General features: G+C 41.3%; 1 protein-coding gene across 5 annotated transcripts in view; it reads right to left on the reverse strand.

Annotated features, from left to right (window-relative positions):
• Positions 1-12,830, reverse strand: part of LOC109900627 (interphotoreceptor matrix proteoglycan 1) — a 40,436-nt gene extending 27,606 nt beyond the window's left edge. For 2 of the 5 annotated variants that reach the window (XR_004211883.1, XM_031837014.1), the window contains exons 1-2: positions 5,093-6,114; positions 64-306 (exon numbers count right to left, since the gene is read on the reverse strand). Coding sequence is in view for 3 of the 5 variants with exons in the window: in XM_031837014.1 (XP_031692874.1) it covers positions 64-306; positions 5,093-5,162 (313 nt within the window). In the remaining 2 variants the exon portion in view is untranslated. Of the gene's footprint in view, positions 1-63; positions 307-5,092; positions 6,117-12,784 lie in introns of those variants that run through there. The other 3 variants (XR_004211884.1, XM_031837016.1, XM_031837015.1) reach the window with 3 other exon arrangements.
• Between the last annotated feature and the right edge of the window lie 532 nt (positions 12,831-13,362).

The raw sequence follows: 13,362 nt of genomic DNA on the forward strand, positions 1-13,362 counted from the left end.
TGTGACACTGAAATAGCCAACAGAACAGCAATTGATTAACTATAATTAATGGGAGGCCTATACCTCTGAGCTTGTAGTAGGCTTGATGGCTGGCGATGACCTCATTGATGGTCTCCTGAGGACAGACTCGCACTCCAGAGTGAAAGACCGCTGACCTCTTTGTACGATGCTTTTCTAGGTCAAATATCATTCTGACATTAGAGTTTTGTTTGGTCGTTCTCAAAAGTTCAGCCAAGTGCATGGAATTGATGGCTTCTGTTTCTGTCCCGATAACTCCACTCTGCCAAGAGCCCCGATTATTCCTCTCTGCAAAAACATGATAAAAGGAAAAAGACATTGAAACCATGATATCTTCAAGATGTGTCAAATTGTATAGTGTACTGTATCATGTTTGAAAAGCCTATGTTGAAAAGCCACTTTTTCCCTCATGGCTATTCTGAAATATATTACAGTGTGTCATTGAATTCTATCAATGCATACAAATATGAATGTCTCTGGCTTCCATTTGTAACAGAATTACTTGTTTTGAATGATCTCTCAGCTGTGCGAGATGAGCATTCTACTGTAGTGGTGGGAGGGAAATTCAGGACAGCCATCATTCAAACCACTTATCAGCAGACAGTGATGTTTACAGGTGTAGGATCTTAATTGGATCACTCTGTTGATGGAGAACTTTCCTGCAACGCAGTCATTTTAAAATGTGTAATGTATTTGAGGGTTAAAAATGCTTATAAAGTCTGTAATTTCCACTTTGAAATTTCAGACCTGATTTTTTATTTTTATTATACCCCCTTTTTCTCCCCAATTTCGTGGTATTCAATTGTTAGTAGTTACTATCTTGTCTCATCACTACAGTCTCGTACGGGCTCGGGACAGACGAGCCCGGTAAAGGGCTGCAATCCCTTTACCGGGATCGATATGACAACAGCCAGTGAAAGTGCAGAGCGCCAAATTCAAACAACAGAAATCTTATCATTAAAATTCCTCAAACATACATGTATTTTAAAGCATTTGAAAGGTAATCTTGTTGTTAATCCCACCAAAGTGTCCAATTTCAAATAGGCTTTACAGTGAAAGCACCACAAACGATTATGTTAGGTCACCACCAAGTCACAGAAAAATTCTGCCATTTTTCCAGCCAAAGAGGAGTCACAAAAAGCACAAATAGAGATAAAATGAATCACTAACCTTTGATGATCTTCATCAGATGACACTCATAGGACTTCATGTTACACAATAAAGTGCATATTTATGTAAAAAGAAATCTCAGTATACATTGGCGCATTACGTTCACTAGTTCCAAAAACATCAGGTGATATTGCAGAGAGCCACATAATTTTACAGAAATACTCATTATAAATGTCGATGAAAATACAACTGTTAGACATGGAAATATAGATACACTTCTCCTTACTGCAACCGCTGTGTCAGATTTTTTTTTTACTTTACGGAAAAAGCAAACCATGCAATAATCTGAGTACAGCTTTCAGACAACAAAGCAGCCAAAAAGATATCCGCCATATTGGGTAGTCAACATTATTCATAAATAGCATTATAACTATTCCCTTACCTTTGATGATCTTCATCAGAATGCACTCCCAGGAATCCCAGTTCCACATTAAAGATTTGATTTAGTTCGATAATGTCCATCACTTATGTTCAAAGAGCTACTTTTGTTAGCACGTTTGGTAAACAAATCCAAAGTCATGAAGCGCATTCCCTAGTTGCAGACGAAATGTCAAAAATGTCTGTTTCTGTCCGTAGAACATATCAAACGATGTATGGAATCAATCTTTAGGGTGTTTTTAACATAAAACGTCAATAATGTTCCAACTGGAGAATTCCATTGTCTTGTGAACGTGCATGGTCAGCTCATGGCAGACCTTACTCATTCCACTCTCATTCGGTCCCACTTCACAGTAGAATCCTCAAACAAGTTTCTAAAGACGGTTGACATCTAGTGGAAGCCTTAGGAAGTGCAACATAACCAATATCCCACTGGGTATTCAATAGGGGCTGGGTTGAAAATCGACCACCCTCAGATTTCCCACTTCCTGTTTGGATTTCTTCTAAGGTTTTTGCCTGCCATATGAGTTATGTTATACTCACAGACATCATTCAAACAGTTTTAGAAACTTCAGAGTGTTTTCTATCCAATACAAATAATAATATGCATATATTAGCAACTGGGACTGAGGAGCAGGTCGTTTACTCTGGGCATCTCTGGGCACCTTTCATCCAAGCTACTCAATACTGCCCCTGCAGTCATAAGAAGTACAGCGCGCATCCAACCCGGAAGCCAGCCGCAACAATGTGTCGGAGGAAACACTGTGCACCTGGCGACCTGGTTAGCGTGCACTGTGCCCGGCCTGCCACAGGAGTCGCTAGTGCGCGATGAGACAAGGATATCCCTACCGGTCAAACTCTCCCTAACCCGGACGATGCTAGGCCAATTGTGCGTCGCCCTATGGACCTCCCGGTCGCGGCCGGCTGCGACAGAGCCTGGGCTCGAACACAGAGTCTCTGGTGGCACAGCTAGCACTGCAATGCAGTGCCTTTGACCACAGACTTGATTTTTATTTCCGAAAAATGTATCAACCCCTACAAAGATGTCTATTTGTCACGTGTGCTCCCTCTCTGGCCTCTAGGTCACCAGGCTGCTCGTTATGACGCACACCTGTCACCATCGTTACTTGCACCTGCGCATCATCAGCCTCACCTGGACTCTATCACTTCCCTGATTTCCTACCTTATATATGTCTCTCCCTTTGATTCCTTCCCCAGGCGTTATTGTTTCTGTTTCATGTATGTGTGCTGTTTGAGTTTCTTATTTTGTATTATGTTCTGTTTATTTATTTAAGCACTCACTCCCTGAACTTGCTTCCTGCTTCTTAGCGCACATTGTTACACATTAACTGTAATCCACATTATAATCACATTTCCTGTTGCTGCAAGATCATTCTCCAGCTGTAGTAAACTAGTTCAAATTAAGATCCTACATCATATAACCATGAAGGAACATGACCTTTTCAGATGTATACTTGTCACCAAGGAAACAGAGACCACCATAGTCCTAATTTAGATGTCAATACATTTGCATGCCATATACAGAAAAAGAGGATCCATGAGGATCAAAATGATTCTGAAAATAATTCTTGGTGCATGGGGTGCACATCTGAAATTACATTTAATTCATTGCTTTTGTCCTACCGTGAATATTTACAGCTTGAGCAATTCTCAAAGACCTTGAAACAGTGTTTCGTTCTGTGCGTTTATTTAATCCTACAAGAAAACCTGTTTATAACAACCAACAATAGTAGCCAGTTTGTGTAGATATCAAGTTATGGGTAATGCCATGATCCACAACCTATTTGCCTACTTAATGAGTCGAATAGAACCACGATCACTGCACAATCAAACTATAGCGAACAGGCATTCCTTCAACTGTAGCTACATTTATTTAACTAGCCATTCAATCTGACCCTTTGTTTATCTCTAGCCAGTTGTGTCTTCCAAGTCATTTTCACGTCACCAAGTTATTGCCAGCTTGTGTGAAACTACAACGAGTCTGACACCATCAATGAGGGATGAACCCATGCCAAAAGTTCAAACAAGTTGAAGGAGGTTGTGACAAATGCAAGGAGATCACTCTCCTGGGAAAGCTCATCAGCGTCAGCATGGTAGGTACTGTATAGGAGATACTGCATAAGAGATTCTGCAGCCCTATAGGCCCATAACCTGTTGTTATGCCACCATTAGCAACATGCTGTCATCCTGGTTGAGGACTATATGGTAGTACATTCGGGGAGGCATTCAGACACCTTTCCCTTTTCCACATTTCGTTATATTACCTTATTCTAAAATGGATTAAAAAAAATGTTTATCCTTATCAATCTACACACAATACTGCATGATGACAAAGCGAAAACTCATTTTAAGAAATGTTGCAAATTTATTAAACATTAAAAACATAGGTATCTTTTTTACGTATTCAGACCTTTTGCTATGAGACTCGAAATTGAGCTCAGGTGCATCTTGTCCATTGATCATCCTTGAGATGTTTCTACAATTTGATTGGAGTCCATCTGTGGTAAATTCAATTGATTGGACGATTTGGAAAGGCACACACACACACAAAAAACGAAGCCATGAGCTCAAAGGAATTGTCTGTAGAGCTCTGAGACAGGGTTGTGTCGAGGCACAGATAAGGGGAAGGGTATCAACAATTGTCTGCAGCAATGAAGATAGCCAAGAACACAGTGGACTCCATCATTCTTAAATGGAAGAAGTTTGGAACCACCAAGACTCTTCCAAGAGTTGGCCGCCCGGCCAAACTGAGCAATCGGGGGAGAAGGGCCTTGGTCAGGGAGGTGACGGTCACTCTGACAGAGGTCCAGAGTTCATCTGTGGCTCATAGGATGGCTCATAAAAATGGCCAGAATGTAGCAAATGGCATGTATGTATTTGATACCATTCCACTAATTCCACTCCAGCCTTTACCACAAGCCCGTCCTCCCCAATTAAGATGCCACCAACCTCCTGTGAAAGCTATGAACAGAATTTACTTTTTGTAGCAGGTTAGGATAATTCACATAGCAGGTTAGGTGAATTAAGTTAAGGTTAGGACAAATTATCCCCGAAATTACAAAAAAATATTTTTATGATTTAATCCCATCCTGCCCGCCATATTCTCCGCCATATGCTGGGCTCCTGCCCGACATATTCACTCATTACAAGGTGCAGTGGCTCCTGAGATAAATCAGAAGTTAGCGTAATCAGTAGGCCTACACACCAGAGCTTCAAAGGTAGCAGTAGTAAAGATAGAAAAGTGAATTTTCGATCATTCTGAAGCTTGGTTCAACCCAATTACCCTTAACGGAATCTTGCAGACTGCAGTTGAAAAGTTCTAAACACACATTGTGCATACTGTAAAATAATATTTTCTTTGGAACTGAAATTGTTCAACCTGCTGTATGAATGCTGTAACATTTTATATCTAAAGCAGCAAGATCCTATAAAAACAGGCTTAGCATAGTCCCCTTCAGATTTGAAGGTTTATGGCTCCCTGAACTAGAAGGAGCTTGAAGCTTACCTTTAATTCCTGTGGCTTGGAGAGTGAAGATGAATAGTGTAAGAACAAAGAATCCATATTTCCAAGGCATATTGAAACCAGTATAAACTCTGCACCTGGGCTTATTTTTTATCTCATGTGGTGCCCATGAATGCTAACACAGTCCTTAGGATCACTAAATATCTGGGGGTCGATTAGAGGAGGCTGGTCATATAGGCTAAGGCTTTGACTTGGTTTCCCCGCTGATGGTGAGAATTCAAGGGTGGCATCTGACAGACATGGCATGGAACTAGGCGAGCTCTCCTGGTCCAACTTGGCTGTGTGGATGCGCTCGAAGAGTGTCAGGGTAAAAGAAGCAGGTGCTGTTTCGGGAATAATCTACTGCTCAGACATAATCCGTCTTTACCCCATGGGCCCTACAGCGCCAGCGTCATCCTGTTAGGGGCTTTCTTTGTGGGAGCATCTGTCAACCAGTAACCTAACGTAGCAGGGTTAGAAGAAACACCTCAGTGGAGTTCCCACATCCGCCTTTTAGCGGAAAAGGAAGCAAGGTTAAATTACAGTAGCTGAATCCCTGAAAAACAGATGCATCCTGCTAAGGGTGGTCAACCAGGGACCTGTGAGTCATCTCTGCCTGCCACCCCCTGGTACTCCTGCCCACCTCATCCTCCACTCCGACTCCCAACTTCACCTGAGACTGCCCACCCTCCAACCTCCTCATCCCACTATGTCACCCAGATCTTTACTGATCTCTTAGCTTACTTGGTACCTAAACCATAGCAGCTTTTATTAAATCCTCCACAAGACAATGCACTTTGTTCCTCTGTGGGTATTACTGTATAGTACGCCAGACGGTGTTGTGTCTCCTCTAGGGGTTTAAATTGGGTGCTTTAGCAGTGGATTGCCACCTGCACTACTGTCAGAAAGCAGGAGGGTTGCCAACAGCCGCTGTAATTGGTGTTTTATTTGCGTTCTTGCCGCTATAAAGCCCTCTCGGGATGAGTACCTATGAACTGTGATCTGTTTGATTCAGATGACTGGAGGAAAGTTGCAAGTAGTTATTTATGTCACTGACCAAATTACTGTATATACAGATACACTGCCGATTTTGCAGGTTTTCCTACTTACAAAGCATGTAGAGGTCTGTAATTTTGATCATAGGTACACTTCAACTGTGAGAGACAGAATCTAAAATCCAGAAAATCACATTGTATGATTTTTAAGTAATTAATTTGCATTTTATTGCATGACATAAGTATTTGATACATCAGAAAAGCAGAACTTAATATTTGGTACAGAAACCTTTGTTTACAATTACAGAGATCATACGTTTTCTGTAGTTCTTGACCAGGTTTGCACACACTGCAGCATGGATTTTGGCCCACTCCTCCATACAGACCTTCTCCAGATCCTTCAGGTTTCGGGGCTGTCGCTGGGCAATACGGACTTTCAGCTCCCTCCAAAGATTTTCTATTGGGTTCAGGTCTGGAGACTGGTTAGGCCACTCCAGGACCTTGAAATGCTTCTTACGGAGCCACTCCTTAGTTGCCCTGGCTGTGTGTTTCGGGTCATTGTCATGCTGGAAGACCCAGCCACGACCCATCTTCAATGCTCTTACTGTGGGAAGGAGGTTGTTGGCCAAGATCTCGTGATACATGGCCCCATCCATCCTCCCCTCAATACGGTGCAGTCGTCCTGTCCCCTTTGCAGAAAAGCATCCCCAAAGAATGATGTTTCCACCTCCATGCTTCACGGTTGTACTCATCCTTCTTTTTCCTCCAAACACGGCGAGTGGAGTTTAGACCAAAAAGCTCTATTTTTGTCTCATCAGACCACATGACCTTCTCCCATTCCTCCTCTGGATCCAGATGGTCATTGGCAAACTTCAGACGGGCCTGGACATGTGCTGGCTTGAGCAGGGGGACCTTGCGTGCGCTGCAGAATTTTAATCCATGACGACATAGTGTGTTACCAATGGTTTTCTTTGAGACTGTGGTCCCAGCTCTCTTCAGGTCATTGACCAGGTCCTGCCCTGTAGTTCTGGGCTGATCGCTCACCTTCCTCATGATCATTGATGCTCCACGAGGTGAGATCTTGCATGGAGCCCCAAACCGAGGGTGATTGACCGTCATCTTGAACTTCTTCCATTTTCTAATAATTGCACCAACAGTTGTTGCCTTCTCACCAAGCTGCTTGCCTATTGTCCTGTAGCCCATCCCAGCCTTGTGCAGGTCTACAATTTTATCCCTGATGTCATAACACAGCTCTCTGGTCTTGGCCATTGTGGAGAGGTTTGAGTCTGATTGAGTGTGTGGACAGGTGTCTTTTATACAGGCAACGAGTTCAAACAGGTGAAGTTAATACAGGTAATGAGTGGAGAACAGGAGGGCTTCTTAAAGAAAAACTAACAGGTCTGTGAGAGCCGGAATTCTTACTGGTTGGTAGGTGATCAAATATTTATGCCATGCAATAAAATGCTAATTAATTACTTAAAAATCATACAATGTGATTTTCTGGATTTTTGTTTTAGATTCCGTCTCTCACAGTTGAAGTGTACCTATGATCAAAAATTACAGACCTCTACATGCTTTGTAAGTAGGAAAACCTGCAAAATCGGTAGTGTATCAAATACTTCTCCCCACTGTATATGCCATTCAAAATGGCATCCAGTAGAAGGCACAGTTTATGCTCGTTGGTCTGAAGAATTTTGAAATTAATGACTGACTGACTGACTGAATGAATGAATACAATGATTCCACAATTGTGTGTGTGTGGTTCAATATTGTGAGTTGTAGCATTTAGGTTCTATTTAGCGCTCCTGTAACCACCTATTTCCTAGACTCCCTCCACAATTTGACATTTGTGTTGCTCCACGAAAAGAGTGCCTTTTGCATCTCTTCGATATTTTATTTATAAATTGTGCACAAATTTTGAATTTTAAAAACCTGTTATATTAAATGAAGTGCACTTTAGTATGGACCACATGGCGAATTCATTAAATCTGTTTTTTATATTAAAAATATTTTGCATTAGTGCAAAATATTAAGCATTTTGACATGTCCCTCCATAAAAAACACACTTAATCCAAAAATGTCTCCCAGTTTTACCATTATTTTAAAGCCTTAGTTATTTTGTAGTTTTGACAGTCATTTCTAAAGATAATTATTTATTTGTGATTAGTTTAATTTACGTCTGTCACTCTTTTTAAGGTCAGCCCTGCTACGTGAACTTAACTTAATATGGTGAAACTATTCCTTTAAAAACATTTTTTTTCCCCAAAAAGGTACATTTTTTATTTGAACCTTTATTTAACTAGGAAAGTCAGTTAAGAACAAATTATTGTTTACAATGACGACCTACCGGGGAACAGTGGGTTAACTGCCTTATTCAGGGGCAGAACGACAGATTTTTACCTTGTCAGCTCAGGGATTCAATGCAGCAACCTGTTGGTTACTGGCCCAACGCTCTAACCACTAGTCTGCCTGCCTATTGAACATCTAATAGTCAAATCATAGTGTAAATTATTTGTACATTTTCTAATGTTTTGTGGTGGAAAACTGGACGGGTCGAGTATAACAAGTCACCTGTTACCCACAGATAGACAGGCTAGAAATGTTTTGGCAATTACAGTTGTGTGAATCTTGCATTCAATTGCCACTCCCTGTTGCACACAACAAGCTTCCATTTCCCCTGTCACAAGGGGATTCATGGTTGATTTAAGAATAAATCATCAATCCTGTTACTTTATTTGGCATTTTACAGGAACTTACCATAGCCATCTTTTGGATTTAATCTCTTGAGATGGGAAAATATGTTTTTTTATTAAGTTGAATATGTGCTCCTTATGACAAATGCTAAAATTAGGTGAAATAAAACTTTTTGTGGGACCAAATTACACATCTCAAAAGGCACCGAATCAGTGGAAAGACCCGTTTAAAAATCAAATCAAAGTTTACACAGATTTGTGTGGTCCTGTACACAGATTTGCAGATGTTATCGCAGGTGCAGCAAATTACTTGTGTTTCTAGCTCCAAAAGTGCATTAATACCTAGCAATACAAAACAATTGCCCCCCCCCCCCCCCCTTTGCTGCTATAATAGCCTCCACTCCTCTGGGAAGGCTTTCCACTAGACGTTGGAACTTTGCTGCGGTCTCGTTCTGTGAGCTTGTGTGGTCTACCACTTCGTGGCTGAGCCGTTGTTGCTCATAGACATTTCCACTTCACAATATCAGCACTTACAGTGCAGCAGTCTCTAATGTGCAGGGTAGAGTTCCGGGTGGTAGTAACAGTGACTAAGGTTCAGGGCAGGTTACTGGTTGTAGGCCGGCTAGTGGTTACTATTTAACAGTCTGACGGCCTTGAGATAAAATCTGTTTATCAGTCTCTCTGTCCCAGTTTCATATACCTGTACTTACTCCGTCTTCTAGATGGAGCGGGGTGAACAGGCCATGTCTCGGGTGGCTGAGGTCCTTGATCATCTTCTTGGCCTTCCTGTGACACCGGGTGCTGTAGATGTCCTGGAGAGCAGGCGGTGTGCCCCTAGTGATGTGTTGGGCTGACCACCCACCCTCTAGAGAACCCTGTAGTTGCGGACGGTGACAAATTCCTTCAGCCTCCTGAGGTTGAAGAGGCGCTGTTGCGCCTCTTCAAGTGATGGAGCTCGACTGAGAAGACCTCTGATACCTAAAGCTGCTTATATTTAAGATTTAAATTCATCTAAATTCTAGAAGCCAAATATTTTTTTTTTTTTTTACCAGAACCAAATCATTCCTATTGCTTAAAGGGACATTTCTAAATGTTTCAACTTCATATTCATCATCCCCAGCACTGCCCCAACATCAACATGTCAAAAAGGCACGTTTCTATGTTTTGTAATAGAAAAGAAGAGGGAGATAAGTGTTTTCAAAGACATCATTGATGTGCACCATGTGATTTTTACCAGGCCTCGAAATTAAGGCCTTCCTGTTGTCCCGGGGAGTATAAGATATATGTCTGGGAAGTTTTAAAACAGATGCTGGGACAGTTGCTGGATAATAGGCCAGAGAAATATAAAATGCATTACAACAGTTCCATACTAAAATGTTTAAACACAAAGATGAGGACACAACATTTACACAACACAACATTTAGCTTAAAAGTTATCAGCTATGAATAATTCACACTGCGCAGTCGTCTCGGCCATATGTGTCAATTTAAAAAATATATATTACGGGAGAACACCACTCTCAAACACGCACCTGATGCAAGCATTTTTATAATGCGACAGAGATGGATATACAGCCTAACGGAGAACCTTAGGAAGAGGGAATATCTGTAAATGCAACAATAGGATTGTGATTTACTGCCTTTGGACAGTAGAAAAAGAAATGCTGGTTTTAATGAAATATCAGGAAATATTTGCTTTTTTTCCATGGTTGGATTGTGGGCTATTAAAAGCAAGGTATGATAGGCTATGGAGAAAAACATCCAGGTTTCAAACAATGATATGGCTGACTAGGCATCACATACAGTATGTCATGATTTAGGCTATGGAAATGTCAAATATTAGAATATCATTCTAATGTTGGGCAAATAGGCCTGATAGAATACACATTTGACTGTCTGCCGGGTCCACCAGCCCGGAGCTGAGGTTTCATGTGCTGGGAGTTGTGGTATTTGCATTGTCTGTACACTATGGCTAGCTACTATGGTGTTCTAGAGAATATGGTTGTATCTCCCTGATCTGAAATGAATGCACACTGTAATGTGAAAAAACATTTCTGCCTCAAGCTGCAGCACTGCCTGGCTGGGGGCTGTGCGTGAGCACATGGAAGAGCTGAGTGACAGATTACATTTTTGGCACAAAAGTTTGTTTAATTTACTTGAAATGAAAGTCTACTGAAGTGAGACATTGTCCTTATGTTCCTTGGCTATTTACATTGTTTTGAACACAAGCTAGATTGTTTTTCAATGTTTTAGTTGCAACTGCTAGGGAAGAGAAGCAACGTGGATACTAGTCAGACTCAATCTCACAGGCACAAACACGACTCGAGTGACTCAAGACATTTTTTGTCTCTATTGCATCCTAAGATGCTGGGTTCTTTTACCGAAGACTCCGAAGTGTTCTTACAATAAACGGAACAGATTTATTTAACGTTCTCCTTAACACATTGCAGTCGACTACTCTCTACAGTGTCTTCAACCCAACTCTCCCATACATCATTGAATTTTTACCGCCCTTCAATCTCCTAATCCAATCACTTCAATGGAAGAACGGAAACCCCATTGTCATTTGTTCATTTAAATAACTCAAACACTGCATACAAATCCCATTGGCTATTTGCAACCATTTTAAATACACCACAGTCTCATCTAATCTCAGCAATCTACACACAATACCCCATAATTACCCCATACCAAAATGTTTTTTTAGACATTTTTAACTATTCAGATCCTTTGCTATGAGACTCGAAATTGAGCTCAGGTGTATCCTGTTTCCATTGATCGTCCTTGAGATGTTTCTATAACTTATTGTGTCTAGACACAGATCTGGGGAAGGGTACCATACAAATTCTGCAGCATTGAAGGTCCCCAAGAACACAGCGGCCTCCATCATTCTTAAATGGAAGAAGTCTGGAACCACCAAGACTCTTGCTAGAGATGGCTGCCCGGCCAAATTGAGCAATCAGGCCTTTATGGTAGAGGGCCGTATGGAAGCCACTCCTCAGTAAAATGCACATCACAGCCTGCTTGGTTTGCCAAAAGGCACCCTCAGACCCTGAGAAACATAATTATTTGGACCGATGAAACCAAGATTGAACTCTTTGACCTGAATGCCAAGCGTCACGTCTGGAGGAAACCTGGCACCATCCCTACGGTGAGGCATGGTGGTGGCAGCATCATGCTGTGGGGATGTTTTGGGAGGCTAGAGGGAAAGATGAACAGAGCAAAGTACACAGAGATCCTTAATGAAAACCTGCCCCAGAGAGCTCAGGACCTCAGACTGGGGAGAAGGTTCACCTTCAAACAGGACAACACAGGAGTGGCATTGGGACAAGTCTCTGAATGTCATGAGTGGCCCAGCCAGAGCCCGGATTTGAACCCGATCAAACATCTCTGGAGAGACCTGAAAATAGCTATGCAGCAACGCTTCCCATTCAACCGGATAGAGCTTGACAGGATCTGCAGAGAAGAATGGGAGAAACTTGACTTGAGGCTGTAATCGCTGCCAAAGGTACTTCAACAAAGTACTGAGTAAAGGGTCTGAAGACTTATGTAAATGTGATATCTGTTTTTTATTTGTAATAAATTTGAAAACATTTCAAAAAAATTGTTTTTGCTTTGTCATTATAGGGTATTGTATGTAGATTGGTGAGGGATAAAAAGGCTAACGTAACAACATATGGAAAAAGTCAAGGGGTCTGAATACTTTCTGAATGCACTGTATATTTTATACTTAATTCTTATGGTATATAGGGGATGCTTGCGTCCCACTTGGGGGGAAAAACAGGGAAAATGCAGCGCGGCAAATTCAAATAATGATATAAAATCAATCATTCATTAAATCACACATGTAAGATACTCAATTAAAGCTACACTCGTTGTGAATCTTTTCGGAGAAAGCATAAGAAGCTATTATCTGATGATAGCACAATGTCAACAAAGAGGGTAGCATATTTCAACCCTGCAGGCACTACACAAAACGCTGAAATAAAATATAAAACATGCATTACCTTTGACGAGCTTCTTTTGTTGGCACTCCAATATGTCCCATAAACATCGCAATTGGTCCTTTTGTTCGATTAATTCCGTCCATATATATCCAACTGTCCATTTATTTGACTCGTTTGATCCAGAAAAAAACAGCTGCCAAAAAACGCAACGTCACTACAAAACATTTCAAAAGTTGCCTATAAACTTTGCCAAAATATTTCAAACTACTTTTGTAATACAACTTTAGGTATTTTTAAACGTTAATAATCGATCAAATTGTAGACGGTGCTATCTGTGTCAGCAAGTAAACAAACCATGCTCCTTTTTACGTATTGCGCAACTCTCAATAGTGTAACGTTGTTCCAGGATGTGCTTCTTCTTCGTTGCACAAATTAAAAAACCTCAACCAAATTCCAAAGACTGGTGACATCCAGTGGAAGTGGTAGGAACTGAAAACAGGTTCCTATGAAATATCCCTTGGCAAAGACAAGTCAGGGAACAGTCAGAGGCAAAAAAATAAATACATTCTGAACAGTTAGTCCTCGGGGTTTTGCCTGCAACATAAGTTCTGTTATACTCACAGACATGATTCAAACAG

This window comes from Oncorhynchus kisutch, linkage group LG12 (genome assembly GCF_002021735.2).
Source record: "Oncorhynchus kisutch isolate 150728-3 linkage group LG12, Okis_V2, whole genome shotgun sequence".
Classification (NCBI taxonomy): Eukaryota; Metazoa; Chordata; class Actinopteri; order Salmoniformes; family Salmonidae; genus Oncorhynchus; species Oncorhynchus kisutch.